This window comes from Peromyscus leucopus, chromosome 1 (genome assembly GCF_004664715.2).
Source record: "Peromyscus leucopus breed LL Stock chromosome 1, UCI_PerLeu_2.1, whole genome shotgun sequence".
In the NCBI taxonomy this organism is placed as follows: Eukaryota; Metazoa; Chordata; class Mammalia; order Rodentia; family Cricetidae; genus Peromyscus; species Peromyscus leucopus.
The window spans coordinates 184,589,155-184,608,624 of NC_051063.1; the positions used below are offsets into that span (position 1 = coordinate 184,589,155).

The 19,470-nt window shown below is 55.6% G+C and overlaps 1 protein-coding gene across 1 annotated transcript in view; it reads left to right on the forward strand.

Annotated features, from left to right (window-relative positions):
• Positions 1–16,081, forward strand: part of Shisa7 (shisa family member 7) — a 20,395-nt gene extending 4,314 nt beyond the window's left edge. Inside the window, 6 exon segments of the mRNA XM_028862310.2 lie at positions 4,117–4,203; positions 4,206–4,836; positions 6,198–6,352; positions 8,612–8,662; positions 10,520–10,669; positions 11,162–16,081. Coding sequence (XP_028718143.1) covers positions 4,117–4,203; positions 4,206–4,836; positions 6,198–6,352; positions 8,612–8,662; positions 10,520–10,669; positions 11,162–11,799 — 1,712 coding nt within the window. The 3' untranslated portion in view covers positions 11,800–16,081.
• The last annotated feature ends 3,389 nt before the right edge of the window (positions 16,082–19,470 follow it).

Genomic DNA, 19,470 nt, shown 5'->3' on the forward strand with positions numbered 1-19,470 from the left:
TGCAGAGACCCACAGCCAAACACTAGGCAGACCTCCAGGAATCCCGTGGAAGAGGGGGAGGAAGGATTGTGGGAACCAGAGGGGCCAAGGACACCAGGAGAAAACCCACAGACTCAACTAACCTGGGTTCCTAGGGGCTCACGGAGACGGACCGACAACAGAGAGTTTGCGTGGGCCCGAGCTGGGCCCTCTGCACATACGTTACAGTTGTGTGACTTGGTCGTCTTGTGGGACTCCCAGCAGTGAGAACAGGGGCTGTCTCTGCCTCTGTTGCCTGGTTTCGGGGCCCTTTCCTCCTAGTGGGTTGCCTCATCCAGCCTCAATAGGAGTGAGATGTCCAGTCTTACTGCAACGTGCTATACCACGACCGGCCGATATACATGGGAAGTCTGCCCTTTTCTGAGGAGAAACAGAGGAGCGGGTGAGGGGTTAGAAAAAGAGGAGGATGGTGGGAGAGACTGGGAGGAGAGGAGGGAGGGAGGGGACACTGATCGGTCTGGAAATATTTAATTAAAAATAAAACAAGCCACATGAAATTTACATTTAGCCACTTTAAATTAAAATGTACAACCCAATGATGTTTGGCATATCCCCTATGGTGTGTGATGATCTCTTTTATCTAGTTCCAGAACGTTCTCTTTTATTTTAATTGTGTGTGTGTGTGCGTGTGTGTGTGTGTGTGTGCCCACGTGCGCGCGCGCGCGCGCGCACACACACACACACACACGCACGCACGCACGCACACACGCACGCACGATGGTTCTCATACAGAGGTCGGAGAGCAACAGCTTTGGAGAGTCTGTCTTTCACCTCCTGCCATCTGGAACCCAGGGGGTCCAGTGGAGGTTGTCAGGCTTTAGCAGCAAACACCTCTGCCCACCGAATCATCTTGCCTGCTCTAGTTCCAGATCGTTCTCATCAGTGCTAAAGGCAGCCCCCTGTGTGTGAAGCTATCCCTCCCATGCCCTTCCTTCCAGCTATGCGATACAAGCAACAGGATTTCTGTCTGCATGGGTTTGACTGACGTGGGTATTTCACATAAGTGACTTCATATACCGGGTCACAGTTTATGTTTTATGGCTACTTTCACTTAGCACGACGTCCTCCAGGGTCATCTACGCTGTGTCATTCGTCATTATCAGTGTGACTCCTCTCCAAGGCTGAGTAATAGTCTACTGTATGGCTGTACCACATCTGTTTATCCAGTCCCTGTTTCCCTGAGTCAAGTCTGCCTCCTGTCCACTATGCATAGAGATACTATGGACTTTCGTGCCCGCATTTTGCATGCTGGTATGTGGCTAGTCCTTTGCTGGTTCCTATGGTAACTTACAATTAATTGGTGCGTGGTATCTGGGATTAAACCCTCAGCCTCCAGCATGCTGTGCAAATGCTCTACCACTGAGCTGCATGCCCAGCTCTCTCTGTGAGTCGGGGTCTTGTTAAACTGCCTGGGCTGGCCTTGAACTCACTGTGCCGTCGGGCGGGTCTTGAGTTTGTGAGCCTCCTGCCTCAGCATCCCAAGCAGACTGGATGGCAGACTTAAGCCACCACATCTGTTTCGTCTTCTCACATGTCACCAAACTCTTCAGTCTTGTGAGCCAAGCTACTCCTAAAATACCCTTTCATCACCCAGTGCGAGAGCACCAGGCAGCAGAGACTATTCCAGGCTGGATTTCAGGGGAGGGGTCTAACTTAAGGCTAAAAGGTAAAGCTGGAGGCCAGGTGTGGACGTACACTCCAGAGGTAGAGGCAGGGCTGGGAGTTCAGTGTCAGCCTTAGTTACATCGTGAGTTTGAGGCCAGCAAGGGCCCCATGGACTTAATTATAATAAAACCAAGCAAAAAGTGAAGGAGACGGGAAGACAGGAAAGCAGAGGAGTGGATGGAAGGAGGGGCGGGGTGGAAGTAGGGGAGATGGCAGAGGAGAAAGGAGGAGGTGATGGAGAGGGAGGGGGAGGGAGAGAGAGAGAGAATGCATTCATGCACCTGTAATCCCAACACTTGGGAAGCTGAGGCAGGAGAATGAGTCATTGGTCTGAAGCTAGCCTGGGCTACATAGTGAGTTACAGGCCAGCCTGGATTAGAGTGAGACTCTGGTTTTTTTTGTTTGTTTGTTTGTTTGTTTGGTTTGGTTTGGTTTGGTTTTTCCAGACAGGGTTTCTCTGTGTAGGTTTGCACCTTTCCTGGATCTCGCTCTATAGACCAGGCTGGCCTCGAACTCACAAAGATCCACCTGTCTCTGCCTCCCGAGTGCTGGGATTAAAGGTGTGCGCCACCACCGCCCAGCTAGAGACTCTGTGTTTAAAAAAAAAAAAAAAAAGGTTGAGACTCCATGTAATAAGAAATGGAGGCAAATCTTGGGGAACCCCAGCACCCAAAAGCCATCTCCCATTCCAGCTTTCTAGCACTTTGGTTGACAGTATCTACAACACACACACACACACACACACACACACACAGAGAGAGAGAGAGAGAGAGAGAGAGAGAGAGAGAGAGAGAGAGAGAGAGAGAGAGAGAGATGCACAGTGGACAGAACAAATTATGAAATCACCTAATGATTTTCACTTAAATATGTCCGGACTTCCTTTCTCTTCTGCTGTTTTAGTTCCCCACGGCTCTGTCACTTCTCAATGTTTCTCCTCAGTAGTCTGAAGCACACGTGACAGTTCTGTCTCGCATCTCCCTCTTCTCCCCGGAAGCGCAACCCTAGACCCGCAGGAACCTGTGGGCTTTTTCGAGGTTGTATCCTTAAGGCTCCGGACAGCTAGGGGAGGGTGGTCACCACCTTCAGGCATGGATCCAAAGGCTGTTTCCAGAAGGGGTCCCTGCCCCAGCACTGGGCACAGCCTTTGCTCTGAGCCTATGGAAGGAAGCTCCTGGGCTGCCGGTCTCCCGGAAGTTTTTCAAAATGCTATTCAAGAAGGGAGGGGGGACTCTGAGGGGGACCACCCAGAGCCTGCTGCCTGCAGCCCCGGCGCTGAGCTGCTTATCCTGCCCGGTGGTGAGGCTCTGTTCTCCCGGCTCCCTGCCAGACTGTCTCCACACCCCGGTATCTTCTCCTGCCCACTCTGGCCTGCTCCTGACCTGCCTGGACCGTTGCCATGGAGACAGCTGGAGGACCCGCCCTTCTGACCCACCTCCCCGATCCCATTTCCCTTCTCATCACCCCCACATCGAATATGTTTCTTCCCAAACTGTGAACGGCAGTGGCACTTTTGTATATGAAATCGTGTGCGTGCACGTGCGCGCGCGCGTGTGCATGCGTGCAAAGGAGACAGGGCATGCTTGGAGAATTGAGAACCAAGTAGCTGCAAGCCAGTAGTAGTTCCTAACTCTGCTGTGTCCCCATCGCCGAGATAACTTTCCTTCGTGGGTTTGGGTTTGTTTGTTTGTCTCCATATGTATCTTTGGCTGGCCTGGAACTCAACTATGTAGCTCAGGTTGGCCTCAAACTTCAGACAATCCTCCTGCCTCCGCCCCCAGAGAGCTGGGGTTACAGGCATGTGTCACCATGCCTGGCTTCCCTGCATACACCCCCCCTCCCCAGTACCAGGAGGCATCTTGGGTTGTCACACAGTCATCACGTGCGTGCCTACAGGTTCACAGGACAATGATGACTCCCGTATCAGCATCAGTGTCCCTGAACCCATGTTGAGAGCAGGGCAGGCAGGGCTTAGCTCATGGCTTAGCTCTCAACTAATTTTTCATTCTCTCTCTCTCTCTCTCTCTCTCTCTCTCTCTCTCTCTCTCTCTCTCTCTCTCTTTCTCCTCCCCTTCTCTCCCTCCTCCCCTCCTCCTCACTTCTCCCTGCCCCACATCTTCTCTTCCCTATCCTTCTCTCCTTCCTTCTTTCTGCCCTCCCTCCTTCCTTCCCTCCCTCCCTTCTTTCTTTCCCTCCCTTCCTGGGCTCCGCGGGTCCCCGGCTGCCGCTCACCCCCCTCCCACACATCTTCCTCAACTCCCCCCTCCGCCTCCTGCCTTCACACCTTGCTTCTCCGTCAAGTCCTCCCTTCCTTATAACTTCTGCACGCCCCTCCTCCGTCCCCGCCGACCTTCCTCTTCTCCCGCTTCGCCCCGCTCCCGCTGCTCCCTTTGCCCTCCCCTCCCACCCCTGCAGTTGGGCTCCCGGATCCGCAGCCTGGCGTCCCGGTGCGCACCATGCGGGCCCTGCTGCTGCTCGGGACCGTCGCGCTGCTGGCCTCCGCCCGGGCCCGGCCGGGGCGCGCCCATCCAACGACACGAGCGCCGTGGCCCCGGGCCCGCTGCCTGCGCTCCTCGCGCACCTGCGGCGCCTAACCGGGGCTCTGGCGGGCGGCGGGAGCGCGGCGGGCACCGGCGCCAACGCCACCAAGACCAGCCCCGCGGGTGGCGCGGGCGCAGCGGCTCGGGCGCCCCCTCCGGCCGAGCTCTGCCACGGCTACTACGATGTCATGGGCCAGTACGACGCCACCTTCAACTGCAGCACCGGCTCCTACCGCTTCTGCTGCGGCACCTGCCACTACCGCTTTTGCTGCGAGCACCGCCACATGCGCCTGGCGCAGGCCTCCTGCTCCAACTACGACACGCCACGCTGGGCCACCACGCCTCCGCCTCTAGCCGGAGGCGCCGGGGGCGCAGGGGGTGCGGGCGGGGGGCCGGGGCCGGGCCAGGCAGGGTGGCTGGAAGGGGGCCGGGCAGGGGGCGCGGGGGGACGTGGGGGCGAGGGCCCCGGGGGCAGCACCGCGTACGTGGTGTGCGGAGTCATCAGCTTCGCCCTAGCGGTGGGCGTCGGTGCCAAAGTGGCCTTCAGCAAGGCGTCGCGTGCGCCCAGAGCGCACCGGGAGATCAACGTGCCCAGGTGGGTGTGCGGTGGGGCTGGAGGGGCAGGAGGGAGTCTGGAGCTGGGGCACTGGGAGGCCAAGCAATCTGGTGAAGGCAGTGCCTTGAGGCAGGGAGGTGAAGCAACTGATTAATGGGCAGGTGTGGCCTGGGCAATATGGGTGGCTTGGTGGGAGCTGGCCCTGCACAGTGGGGTGTGGAACCTGCTGGGGAGTGGCCACACGGATGGGTGGGGTCCAAGTTAGTAGTGGGAAATAACTGGGGCCTGAGAACAGAATCGACGGAAGGGGCTGGCGATTAAGAACTGGGATGGGAAGCTCATTCATTCAACCAATATTTCTTAAAAAACTTTCTGTGGGGCAGGAACTGGGGATACAGGATGGAACGAAAGCCCTACCCTTCTGGATAAGTCTGTGTCCCAAGCCCAAGTATTCTCCTTGTGATCTTTGTGATGCGGGGTCTCGGTGTCTCAGGTTCCTCGTGTAGATGGCAGGTCTAAGAACAGACCTCCGTTTATTCGGTTTCTAAAGATTAACTGAGCTGATTTATGTAGAGTCCCAGCTGAGTAAGTGCTCATTAAATATTTGTATCGGTAGACCCAGCAAGCCTATACACAACGTGACTCTAGATGTTGACAACCGCTGTGGAAAAACAAAACAAACAACAAAAACAATGTAAAGAGTTAAGGGACGTGTTGGTTTGCGGGAGGAATTGGTTTAGTTGAAAATCAGAGTCTGTCTGAGCGGGACCCTGAAGGAGTTAGAGACAGAGTCAGGCAGCTACTGTGTGAGGTCATTCCAGGCAGAGCGAACAGGCATATTCGGGAGGTGTCTGTGTCCGTGGTGTCTGAGGCGGGGAGCAGGCAGGGGCTGCGCTTCTTCTGTGTGCTAGGTAGAGCCACTAAGGTGGACTAGGGGCAAAGTCCGCAGCTGCAGGCCATGAGAAAGGGACTTCCAGGCGGGAGAGATGCTGAGCAGTGAACGGATGGGTCACGTGTTGTGGAGTCTACTTTGGAGGATTGCAAAGAGGAAAAACGTTGCAAAAGGTTTGAGGTCTGCCTAAGTGAACGATTAGGGCATCTTGTATTGCAACCAGAAAGGCTGCCCAAGGAACAGTATTAAGGTCTCTCAGTTCATGGCGGAGCAAGGCCACACAGGAGGATGCCGATGGACCACGGAAGGCGTTCTTGAAGGAATGTGTCAGGCAGGAAGTGTGATCTAGAAAGGTCAACATCAGAAGGTTCGTAGCCAAAGATGGACCACAGCTCTGCACTGCAGATTCCCTAAAGAAGAGAATAGGGAGGGGTAAGAGACTTGGGCTTTCCTCATCTCCCGCCCATCCCAGTCCCTGACTACCCATCCATCCATCTACCATTTTCAGAGCTCTGGTGGACATTCTGAGACATCAGGCAGGACCTACAACCCGTCCAGACCGGGTTCGAAGCAGTTCTCTGACCCCGGGGCTAGGAGGCCCAGAGAGCATGCCCCCCAGGACGCCCAAGAACCTTTACAACACCATGAAGCCCTCCAACCTTGGTGAGTGCAAGGGAGAGATGCCACCTCATCTCTGGTCACACCCTCCTCCCGGTGGCTCTGCCCTACCCTCCACCCCCACCCCCCATCCCGTGTGACGCTCCCCTCTCTTTCCACTCCAGCCTCCATCCATCAGTCTTGAACCTTTCATTTCTTCCCCCATCTCCCATTTCTGCTCATCCCGAGAGAAGTCCCAGAGGCCATAGTGGACAAGCCAAATTCTGGTCTTGTTTGAGGCAGGAAACGGGGGAGGGTGGTGGTGTGGCTCTCCCCAGGGAGAGGAGTCACTTCCGGCTGCAGGAACTCTGGGTGGCTGGAGCAGAGCTTATGAGGCTCTCAGGCCTGAGACCACAGACAGCAGGGAATTCTAAAGTACTTCCGTGCCACGCTGAGCTTAGGTACTCCTCTCTGAAGTCGGTGGGAAACAGACCATTGAGGTGTTTCGAGCAGGAAGCAGCTCAGGCAGGACTGGAAGACAGCTAGATGGGCGAAGGCTGAGGCAGGAGGATCAAGAGTTGGAGCCCAGCCTGGGTTAAAGAGCATGAACCTGTGCCAGAAAAACCAAGGGGTAGGGATGCAGCTCAGGGGTAGAATGAGTATTCCGGCCAGGAGCCGGAGGCGGAACCCAGGGGTAGACCACTTGGCTGGCATCCAACAGGGAGGGACTTGGGGGTGTAGTTCAGTGATTGGGTGTTTGCCTGGCATGCTTAGAGCTCTGGCTTCCATCTCCAGCCTGGAGAGAAAAAAAAAAAATGTAAAAAGGAAGTCAGGCTTGGTGGCGCATGCCACCAAGGGTTGATCCCAGCACCTGGGAGGCAGAAAAAGGCAGATCTCTGTGAGTTCAAGGCCAGTCAGGTTACACCATGAGACACCCCCCCCCCCAAAAAAAAAAGATGAGATAGAAGAACTGTGTTCTGGAATCTGTAACCCATGTTAAGGGAAGAGATGCGATGGAAGAGGTTATGGAGACTGGGGTTACAGCCCGTGTAGTAATAGAAGAGAGTCTGAGCTGGGTCGGGGTCGGGGAGGAGATGATTTTTTCTTTTTTTTTTTTTTTTTTTTTTTTTTGAGACAAGGTTTCTCTGTGTAGCCCTGGATGTCCTGGAATTTTCTCTGTAGACCAGGCTGGCCTCAAACTGAGAGATCTGCCTGCCTCTGCCTCACAAATGCTGGGATTAAAGGTGTGTACCACCACAGTCCCAGCAGAAGGACAAGATTTTCAATAGTAGTTATGACGGGACATTCAAACTAGGTCTTTGTGGAGGTTGGTTTGCTTTTTGTTTTTTTTTTTTGTTTGTTTGTTTGTTTGTTTTTTTTTCAGATAAAAATCTCATGTTGTCCAGGCTGGGCTTCAAACTCCCTATGGAGCCGAGCTTGAACTTCTGACCTTCCTTCCTACGTCTTCCAAGTGTTAGGATTACAGACCACAGCATTAGGCTATGGTTTTTTCGAGACAGGGTTTCTCTGTGCAGTTTTGGTGCCTGTCCTGGATCTCGCTCTGTAGACCAGGCTGGCCTCGAACTCACAGAGATCCTCCTGGATCTGTCTCCTGGCCTTCCCCCCCACCCTCCAAATACAAGGTATCAGACTGTGCCACAGGCTGCCTGGAACTCGTGTAGCCTGGGCCGGCCCTGAATTCATGGCACTTTTTATGCCTCGGCCTCCTATGTGCTGGGACTAGAGTCGTGAGCCACTTTGTGAAGCCTCAAGCTCGGTCTTGAAGGAGGTTTCCTTCTTCAGGCAAAGAGGGGAGGGAGAATCGAGGCATTGAGACCAGCATTGCAGAATGCACAAAAGCCCTGTGGCAAGCCCCGGGCACCACCCCCGCGTTCTGCTTTACCTGTTGGGGATGGCGAACCGTGGAAGGCATCCCGGCGCCAGAGGGAGGGACAGCCGCTGAGGGTCTTCCCGCCTTAATGCGGACTGGGAAGGGGGCCAGATGAGCGAGGGTGCCCGTCGAGGAGGCAGAGATGTGGCGTCAGGAGGGGCCAGCAGGCCTGAGTAGTGAGAGGAGACCGCCAGAGTGCTGGCCTGGGTGTTGGGGTTAATACGGAAGAGGAACATGTCACTCCCCAGCCATGACCCTGAGCCCCTATCCTCTGCTTCCTCTGGGACCCATAGAGTAAGCCGACCTGGGGGGGAAGCCCTAAGGAGGGGGTGGGAGCTGTACTGAACTGGGAGCCAGAAGTGACACACTCCCGGGCAAGAGTGCCAGCCGGGGTGGCGATGACAGTGATGTCACCTCCCTTCTCGGTCCTTCAGATAACCTGCACTACAACGTCAACAGCCCCAAGCACCGCGCTGCCACACTGGGTACGGAGGGCCGAGGCGCCCTGGGAGTCGGGGTCCTGCGGGCCCTCACTGTGGGCAGCCCCAGCCGGGTGCTGGGTGGAGCCCCAGTAAGACGCGCCCGTGAGCCGGTGCTCGCGTGGGGCTGGCCGCCAAGGCAGCTGCAGTGTCCTCGAGAGGACACCGGAAGTGGCGATCTCCTTCCTTCCTGTCAAGTTTTGGGAAGATGCGTGGGATGCATCCCCAGCTGGGGCCAGGATTCAGTGGGTGCTGACGAATGCCAGCGGTCCCCAACCTGGACTGTGATTCCATCCTCAACCACAACCCTGACCACTGTGGTGGGGACGGAGGGGCTCCTGAAGGTTGGAGCTTTCGCAGGCTCCAACCCCAGATCCCTCACCTCCCAAGCCCTAACCTCTGAAGGGGGAAGGCTGGAGCCTGAAATCCCAGGTCCGAGGGAGGATGGTCAGAGCATGGACCCCTGGGTCTGAGAAGGGAGGGCCGGGATCTGAAATCCCGGGTGTAAGGGAGGAGGGCTGGACTCTTCCCTCAGACTCTTGGCTATGAGGAAAGGGGGGGGGGCAGACTCCTGGGTCTCAGGGAGGAGGGCAAAGATCTGCAGGACCCTGGGTTTGAGGGAGGAGGGCTGGGCTCTGGGAACCTGGGTCTGAGGGAGGAGGCTGGGCTCTGGGTCCTTGGGTCTGAGGGAGGAGGACTAGGCTCTGGGTCCCTGAGTCTGAGGGAGGAGGCCGGGCTCTGGACGCCTGGGTCTGAGGGAGGAGGCTGGGCTCTGGGTCCCTGAGTCTGAGGGAGGAGGCTGGGCTCTGGGTCCCTGAGTCTGAGGGAGGAGGCTGGGCTCTGGGTCCCTGAGTCTGAGGGAGGAGGCTGGGCTCTGGACGCCTGGGTCTGAGGGAGGAGGCTGGGCTCTGGGTCCTGGGTCTGAGGGAGGAGGCTGGGCTCTGGGTCCCTGGGTCTGAGGGAGGAGGCTGGGCTCTGGAGCCTGGGTCTGAGGGAGGAGGCTGGGCTCTGGGTCCTGGGTCTGAGGGAGGAGGTGGGCTCTGGGTCCTTGGGTCTGAGGGAGGAGGCTGGGCTCTGGGAACCTGGGTCTGAGGGAGGAGGCTGGGCTCTGGGTCCTTGGGTCTGAGGGAGGAGGCTGGGCTCTGGGTCTGAGGGAGGAGGCTGGGCTCTGGGCTGGTTGAGGAGGAGGCTGGCTCTGGGTCCTGGGTCTGAGGGAGGAGGCTGGGCTCTGGGTCCCTGGGTCTGAGGGAGGAGGCTGGGCTCTGGGCCTGGTCTGAGGAGGAGGCTGGGCTCTGGACCCTGGGTCTGAGGGAGGAGCTGGCTCTGGAACCTGGGTCTGAGGAGGAGGCTGGGCTCTGGGAACCTGGGTCTGAGGGAGGAGGCTGGGCTCTGGAACCTGGGTCTGAGGGAGGAGGCTGGGCTCTGGGAACCTGGGTCTGAGGGAGGAGGCTGGGCTCTGGGAACCTGGGTCTGAGGGAGGAGGCTGGGCTCTGGGTCCCTGGGTCTGAGGGAGGAGGGCTGGGCTCTGAGGGAGGAGGCTGGGCTCTGGACCTGGGTCTGAGGGAGGAGGCGGGGCCTGGGGGGGGGGAGGCTGGGCTCTGGGAACCTGGGTCTGAGGGAGGAGGCTGGGCTCTGGGAACCTGGGTCTGAGGGAGGAGGCTGGGCTCTGGGAACCTGGGTCTGAGGGAGGAGGACTGGGCTCTGGGTCCCTGGGTCTGAGGGAGGAGGCTGGGCTCTGGGTCCCTGTGTCTGAGGGAGGAGGGCTGGGCTCTGGGTCCTTGGGTCTGAGGGAGGAGGCTGGGCTCTGGACGCCTGGGTCTGCGAGCGGACGCTGCACTAACCGGGTCTCCCCCCACGCGGCAGACTGGCGAGCCATGCCACCACCCAGCCCCTCCCTGCACTACTCCACGCTGTCCTGCTCGCGATCCTTCCACAACCTCTCGCATCTTCCCCCGTCCTATGAGGCTGCTGTGAAGTCAGAACTGAATCGCTACTCCTCTCTGAAGAGACTGGGTGAGCTTGGGGAGGGGGAACCTCAGCCAGTGGCTTCGGGGGCGGGGGCGGGGCGGGGGTTGCGTTACAGCAGTCAGGGTGGTGGGAAGCTCAAAAGGTTCCAATCTTCCTACCGGCTTTTTTCCTAGTTGTTTCTGTAGTGTGTGTGTGTGTGTGTGTGTGTGTGTGTGTGTGTGTGTGTGTGCGCGCGGTTTTGGTTTTTTTTTTGTTTGTTTTTTGTTTTGGTTTTTCGAGACAGGGTTTCTCTGTGTAGCTTTGGTGCCTGTCCTGGATCTCGCTTTGTAGACCAGGCTGGCCTCAAACTCACAGAGATTCGCCTGCCTCTGCCTCCCGAGTGCTGGGATTAAAGGCGTGCGCAACCACCGCCCGGCAGTTTGGTGACTCTTGTTAATCAAACGTTAGGACCTCACGGGTGCTGCCTGGGTGGAATACAGGCGGCTGGAGGAGGAAGGCTCTGGGTTAGCAAGGGATCTGTCTTTTCTTCTCCTCCAGCTGAGAAAGATCTGGACGAAGCCTACCTGAAGCGCAGGCATCTGGAGATGCCCCGCGGGACCCTGCCCTTGCATGCCCTCCGGCGGCCTGGCACTGGAGGTGGCTACCGCATGGATGGCTGGGGTGGTCCGGAGGAGCTGGGCCTGGCACCGGCCCCCAACCCCCGGCGGGTGATGTCCCAGGAGCACCTGCTGGGTGACGGTGGCCGGGCCCGCTATGAGTTCACATTGCCTCGAGCCCGGCTGGTGTCCCAGGAACACCTGCTGCTGTCCTCACCGGATGCGCTGCGCCAGAGCCGTGAGCACCTGCTGTCACCCCCACGAAGTCCTGCGCTGCCCCCGGACCCCACCACCCGGGCCAGCCTGGCCGCCTCGCACTCCAACCTGCTGCTGGGGCCCGGGGGGCCCCCCACACCGCTGCACGGGTTGCCTCCGTCAGGCCTGCATGCTCACCATCACCACGCCCTTCACGGCTCTCCCCAGCCAGCCTGGATGTCGGATGCGGGCGGGGGTGGGGGCACCCTGGCCCGCAGGCCACCCTTCCAGCGCCAGGGCACCCTGGAGCAGCTTCAGTTCATCCCGGGGCACCACCTGCCCCAGCACCTGCGTACTGCCAGCAAGAACGAAGTGACTGTCTGAGGCCGGGGTGGAGCGCCGGGGGGCTGTGGCTTCTGGGGCCCCCTCCTCCCAGCCCGGACCTCCGTCACAGGCTTATCACACACACCAAGGGTCTGAGGCCAGACGGGGGCCCTTGGGTCGGAGACCACACTTCCTTTTGGGATGTCACAGTAGATGAGATCTCTCCTCCTACTTTGTCACTGTTTGGACCAAGGCCTCCTTCCCATGATGTCATCACAGAGGAAGAGGCCTGTACACGAGGTCATCGCTAGCAAACATGTCTGTGTTCCAACGATGTTGTTGCAGGGACTAAACCTCCTTCCCATGATGTCATCACAGAGGAAGAGGCCTGCCCGTGAGGTCATCGCCAGAGGCTGTGTCCACACTGCATGACGTCACCACAGAGACTCCCTGTGACGTCACCACAGACAAGGCCTTGTCCCATCCCATCGTCCCTAGAAGCAAAGACTCCTCGCCGCGGTGTCACTACAGAGACAAGTCCCTCACACGTCCCGAGACTTCCTGATATCATCCCGAGCACCCAGGCCTCTGGAGCAAATGGCCATCGCAGGGAAAACGTTTCTCTGCTATGGAGAAGATGCCTCCGTCCCATGATGCCGTCACCACGGACAAAGCCATTTTCCTGGGACACATTGCAGAGGACCATGCCCTGCCCTGTGGGTCCTCACTGAAGATCAGGCCTCCTTCCCACAATGCTGTCGTCGCAGGATTGTGCCCCCCTCCTGTGAGGCCATCACCAGAACAGGTGCCTTGCCCGATGGCGCCATCACTCACGGGACCGTGCCTCTTCCTTCATGTGATGTCATTACCAGAAATGACCACCTGTTCCGGGGACCTCCACAGGATGAGGTCCTTCTGGGGTGTGACCACCAGTTACCGCCCACTTGGAGATGACACCCGGAGACACTCCTATTGCTGTGCCATTTTGTGAGGAAATTGGGCACGTCCGGCCCCAGACCACTTGGGAAGATGCCAGAGAACGTGACTTTTCCTACGATGTCATATGAGGGTATGAGCACTCGGGATGCCAAGACCATGGCCTGTCTGTAGGAGGCTGGTGATGATGCCCTCCGTTACTTGGACGTCATCATAACGAGTTTCCTTCTCGGAGGTGGTCCCTGCTCCAGATGACCACCACTAATTACGTCATCAGAGCCCTTGTCTTGCTTAAGCCCTGTAACTTTGCTCCATGGCTTCTTCCATGACCCAGGGACACGGCCAACAGGATGTCTACCAGTGCCTCTAAAGGAAGGTTGGGCCTGTGCGGTGAGTCCTTGGGGGTGGCACCCATGGATGAGCTTCAGCTCTGAGGAGGCTACCTTGATCCACGAGGCCTCTAGCATCCTGGGACGCACAGGTGGGCCAAAGGCTGGCATCACTTCTTTCTGCCATATCTAAAGACATCAACTCTGTCAACAGAGTCCCCATCCCCTCTTGGAGGGGGAGGGTTGGGGTGTACGTGCTGCTGACCTTGCCAATGACATCATCAACACTACCCAGTGTCCTCCTTTCATGATGGCATGGCAGTTGGGGGTCCCACGTTAACCATGTCATTTCCCAGGATTCCATAAGACTCAACGAGCACCTATCATCATCTACCAGGAATTTACCACCACTAATGGCGTCACCGTTGTCTCCCGAGATTCCTCACAACCATGGTGTAATCATCTCCCAGGATCCATGTCACATGTTGTCATGGCCATCTCCCGTGATTGACCGCAACATGTTGTCATGGTGTGCCAGGATCCACCACAAACACGTTCTCCTCACCACCTCCCAGAATCCATCACAGCATGCTCACCTCACCATCTCCCAGGATCCATCAGAACCATGCTGTGCTCATCTCTCAGAAGCCACTGCAACCACGGTGTTTTTGTCTCCCTGGTTGTGCCGTGACCAGTGACGTCCTTACCTTCCACAATCCGTGATGCCTCACAGTGGCACTCTCTAAGAGAACTTGCTGGGACTGAAAGTGCCAGTGTTCCTCAGAATTCCTCATAATGGCAGCATTATCCTCTCCCAGAATCCACTCTATCCATGTCCTCATGTCTCAGTAGCCACCACAGCTATGATGTCGCCACCTCATAAAGTCCACTTCCACTGTGGGGTCCTTGGATTCATGCAATCATGTATCATCCCATCCTGGGGTCCACCTGATAGTGTCACAGTTATAATCTACGAGAATCCATGAGAGTCATGGCATCATCCCCTCGCAGGTCCCACTTCAGCTGTGTCCTATCATGATCCATCAGATTTCCTGTAACCATGGTGCCATCACCTCCAATCAGCCATAATAACCAAGGATGTCTTCATCTCCCAGGACCCATGTTAACCCCAGTGTCTCCATGATCTAGGGTCCCTGAGGTCCAGTGGTATCATTATCCTCGGGGTCTATGATAACCATGGTGTTATCACCTCCCTGGATCCATGCCAACAAATAATGCCATCATTCCCCAGAATTCACTTCAGTCATGGCGTCGCCGCCTCCCAGAATCCACGTTAAAACTGAGTGTCATCCTCATCTTCCAGGACCCATGGCGCTCGTGTGCTATCTGCCAGGACCCACCACTTAGGGTCCAAATGCTGTGACAGGCTGTATTTCAATTGTCCTCTGGGGTCTCATGGCATTTCCAGTTCCTCCCTTCAGGGGAGCCAGCACAACAGGCCATTTCCCATCCCCTCCCATGAGGCCATTTTCCATCCCCGCCCATGGACCAGGGAGGGGCCGCTGCCTCCCTTTCATCATGTCTCCCCACACACACACACCCACACACACACACTTCTTGATTATGTCCCTGCCTCACTCCTGATCTGAAAAGATATCCGGGTCAGCCCCACCTACAGACTTGGCCTTGGCCAGCCTCCTCCACCCGCCGGTGAGCGCATCCAAACTCTCCCTTGTCGCATCACCACTGTCCCTCACCCAGCCATCGGATCGGTGACAGGGTCAACCTAGTGACCTCTCCCCAGCAGGAGCGGAAGTGGGGCTTCCCAGCCCTTGGATGGCATTACTGCCCCGCGCCACTCGAGCCCTGTTCCTTGGACCCCACCAGGAGCAGAACTCACTAGCTTGGGCCTAATCCTCTTTAGAGAATCTTGGCCCGTGGGAAGATGCCACAGCTGAGAAACCTCTTGCTGGCCAGTTCCTGCGGTGGGTTCACCTGAGAGCAATGGCCCCTGCTACCCTCTCCTGCAAAGGCCAAGGGGTGCTCCTTCATCCCCTTCCTTACCGTAGCGGGGAGTACCCAGGGGCTTCAGGGAGTCCCTAACACCCAGTGCACAATCTGACCCCTCCACACACAGTTTTCTGTACATAATATAGCCATGTTTCAAGGGGGCGGCCACTCCCCACTCTTAAAGGGCTACATGCCCCCTCCCAGCCCCCGAGGCGAGGAGGGGGGCTCTTCTCCCTCCTCTGGGCCGCCCTCTCCCTCTCATACCCTCTTTCCCCACCAATGATTGGCCTCTGTGCTCACCCCTTCTCAAGAGCCAAGAGCCTGGACGGGATAGATGGTGTCCGGCTCTCTCTCGCATTGAGGAAAGTGGGAGGTTACCACCGACCTCCTCAGCTCCTGCACCGGGTTTTCAGTCTCCCGCTAATAGACGTTCCGTTCCGTGGGCTCCCCCATCCATTCTAGGGCCTCCCTTCAAGCGCGCTTAACACTCCCACGGAACACACAGCTTTCTTCAGCCCCCAGCATTGGAGGGGCTTGGGGAGCCTCCAGTTTCTATTTGCCCGGTCTCTCCCTCCATCCTAACCTGGATTCCTTCCTGGGATCTGCCCCCACCACCACCCCGCGCGCGCCCCCTTCCCCCAGTCTCCAGCCTCCATTCACCCGCCTGACCCTGGAGCCTTGGCCTCTTATCTCAATAAAGCCATAGTGGGGAGAGGTCTTGAGGGTGGGCTAGCAGGCGCTATTCTGCTCATCCCCGCCCCCACTACCGCCACAATGCTTCCAGAGCTGAGACCTGGCCTTCTGAGCCTTCCCCCTGCTCCCCAGTAAACACACAGACCCACAAGGGCAGGGCGCTCACCACTGTGCAGGAAAGCGTCTCCCCTTCTGGTTGGAGGCTGCAGAGGAGATGTCAGAGACAAGATCAGAAGTGCCGCACCAGAGGACCCTCCGCACCTCTGAATCCCACCCTGACTCCCGTCCCGACTCTTCTTCCAGCGCTGAACCCACCTTCAACTTCCTGGTGAGGACAGCAAGAAGAGCTGGTACTTGGGGTGTGGTGGGGATGGGGTGTTTTTTGTTTTGGAATAAACAGCTGTTTTTCCTGATCCTTAGTCTCCAGGTTCTCTTCTTGCTTGTTCACTGGGAAATTGGGGACCTCCCCCCCCCAGTGGAGTCTAGGTTTGGTCAAAGGCACAGTGACATTTGCCAGGGGAGAAACTTCTAAAGATGTTTCCAGAAAGCTCAGAGATGCCCCTTGCCTTGTGACCCATGAAGCTGAGGAGTCAGGGAAGGGGCTTTTTTTTTGGGGGGGGGGCGTTCCAGAGAGAGTTTCTCAGTGTAGCTTTGGCTGTCCTGGAACTTGCTCTGTAGACCAGGCTGGCCTCGAACTCGCAGAGATCCACCTGCCTCTGCCTCCCGAGTGCTGGTAATAAAGGCGTGAGCCGCCACCGCCTGGCAGGAAGGGGTGTTTTAATGTGCTTTTTACTTTGTGGTTTTGCCTTTTTTTAAAATTTTTATTATATATGATATAAAATATATATAGTAAAAATATATAATAAAAATATATGTAATAATATAAAAGTATATGATAAATATAATTATATAGAACACCATATATATGTGTAAATATATATATATGGGTGTTTTGACTGCATGTATGTCTGTGTATCACGTGCATGCCTGGTGTCCTCAGAGTTCAGAAGAAGGTGTAAGATCACCTGGAACTGGAGTTACCGATAGTTGTGAGTCACCATGTGGGTACTTGGTATTAAACTTGGTCCTCTGCAAGATCAACTAGTGCTCTTAACAACCATTCCGCCTCTCCAACTCCTTTAATTTTTAATACTATATTTATTTACACTGTGTGTGTGTGTGTGTGTGTGTGTGTGTGTGTGTGTGCCTGTCCCTGGGTGTGTAGTAATAAAGATTGAATGTAAAGCCTCATGCATGCTAAATAGCATATACCAGTGAGATGTGTATTTCCAGTCTTTTTTTCTTTCTTTTAAAAATATTTTTGGGGGCCAGGCAGTGGTGGCACACACCTCCTAGCACTTGAGAGACAGAGGCAGGTGGATCTCTGAGTTTGAGGCCAGCCTGGTCTACAAAGCAAGTTCCAAGACAGCCAGGGCTACACAAAGGAATCTTGTCTCAAAACAAAACAAAAACAATAAACAAACAAACAAATTTTTTTTTTTTTTTTATTTTAAGTCGGGCTCTCACTAAGTTGCCCAGGCTGGCTTTGAACTTGCTCTGTAGCCCAAGCAGACGTTGAACTTTCATCCTCTCTATCATCCTTCTGACTAGTTAGGATGACAGGCCCCTGCCAACAGGCCTGCCAGCGACACGTCTTTTGAGGGCTGCTACTCAAAACGGGAGTGGACGGCACGTTCCTTTGAAGTGCCTGTTTGTGCGAAGCGTTTTCCCCCTCGTCCAAGGCATTGAATTAGGCTCTGGTCGGCTTTTCTTGCTCTCACGAACACCAGCTTGGAAAGGAAAGGATTTGTTTCAGCTTCAAACTCCCATCTCCATTACTGAGGCAAGTCAGGGCGGGGACTCAAGGCAGAGAGTCGGGGGCAGGAACGAAGCAGAGACCAAGGAGGAATCCTGCCTACTGGCTGGTTTCCTCTGCTTTCTTACAGAACCCAGGACTACCTGCCTGGGGATGGAACTCCCCACCACGGGCTGGGGCCCCCTATATCATAGTTGATGTAAGAAAACACCTCACAGACATGGCCACAGGCCGGTCCCGTGGAGGCAATTCCTCAGCTGAGGTTTTGACTTCCCAAGTGTGTCAAGATGAGGACTGAAGCTGACTGTGACAAAATACTTGTGTGGTGATGGCCACAGTTATCTGTCTTAGTGCTCCCCGCAGGCCGTGCTGAAGGAGGAGGTGCCTGCATGCATCTACTTGTGAACTTTGAGAAAGGTTTTGGGCCCGCGAGGTAGCTCAGCAAGTCGGAAAAGCCCACGTGGTGAAGCCTGATGATCCGAGTTCAATCCCCGGGAGCCACGAGGTGGAAGGAGAGAACCAACACTTGCAAACTGTCCTCCAGCGTCCAATCCATTATTCTCCTGCTCATGTGATTGTGCTACATGTACATGCACACACACACACACACACACACACACACACACCCAAGCAGATAAATAAATAAGGGGCTGGAGAGGTGGCTCAGCAGTTAAGAGCCCTGGCTGCTCTTCCAGAGGACCTGAGTTCAATTCCCAGTACCCACATGGCAGCTCACAACTGTCTGTAACTCCAGTTCCAGGGATCTGGCACCCTCACACAGACATACATACAAGCAAAACACCACATAAAAATAAATAAATAGATGTAAAAAATTAGGGACTGGAGAGATGGCTCAGGGGTTCAGAGCACTGGCTGCTCTTCCAGAGGTCCTGAGTTCAATTCCCAGCAACCACATGGTGGCTCACAACCATCTACAATGAGATCTGGCTCCCTCTTCTGGCCTGCAGACAGAACACTCACTGTATACATAATAAATAAATAAATCTTAAAAAAAAAAATTTAAAGGAAGCTCTCCTTGGAGTTTCTAAGTGTCTGCCTCTGCAGTACAAGCTTCCACCTCAAAATATTTATTTGCAAATCACCGTGGAATCAGAGCTGGAGGGAGAAAGATCAGAAGTAGAGGTAGGCTTGGGCGTAGTACTGTACGCCTATAATCCCAGCACAGCGGGATCGCAAGGGCCAGGCCAAGACAAGTGTGGCCCATGCCTTTAAGTTCCGCACCTAAGAAGTGGAGATGGAAAGATCAGGGGTTCGATGTCAGCCTAAGCTACATGAGACCCTATCTTAATAAAATACACTAAAGTTAGCTGAGAACATAGCGCCATCCATAAAGGGTTCAGCACCCAAGCTTGGTGACGTGAACTGAATCTCCAACATCTCTGCACAGAGCCAGGGTCAGGGACATTGGAAAGGTGGGGACAGGTGGGAGGGGGGCTGCTTATGGTGATATACTGTTTGTGCTCTAACAAATAAAGCTTGCCTGGAGACTAGAGGGAGGAGCTAGCCATTAAGTTAACCATAGAGGTCTGGAGGTCTGTGTAGACAGGAGACAGGAAGTGATATGGCTGGGCAGAGAGAAGAGCAAGAGCCAGGGCCCTTTTTCAGTCTGAGGAGTCGTGGAGGTAAGAGGTGACTTTGGCTGCTCCTTCACTTCTCTGATCTCCCAGCATTTACCCTGATATCTGACTCCGGGTTTTTAATTCTTAAGACCAATTAGAATTCGCGCTGTACTTGCTGACTAGCTTAACCCCCAAGCTCCTGAGGAAGGACACTGTGGGGTTGAGATGTGTTTTACACACACACACACACACACACACACACACACACACACACACACACAATCATGAGCAGTTCAAGGTCAACTCGGGTTACATAGTGAATACCAATCCAGCCACGGCTACATAGCAAGACCCTGTCTTCACTGCCCCCTTCCAAAAGAAAAACAGATAGAAATGAAGGGAGAGA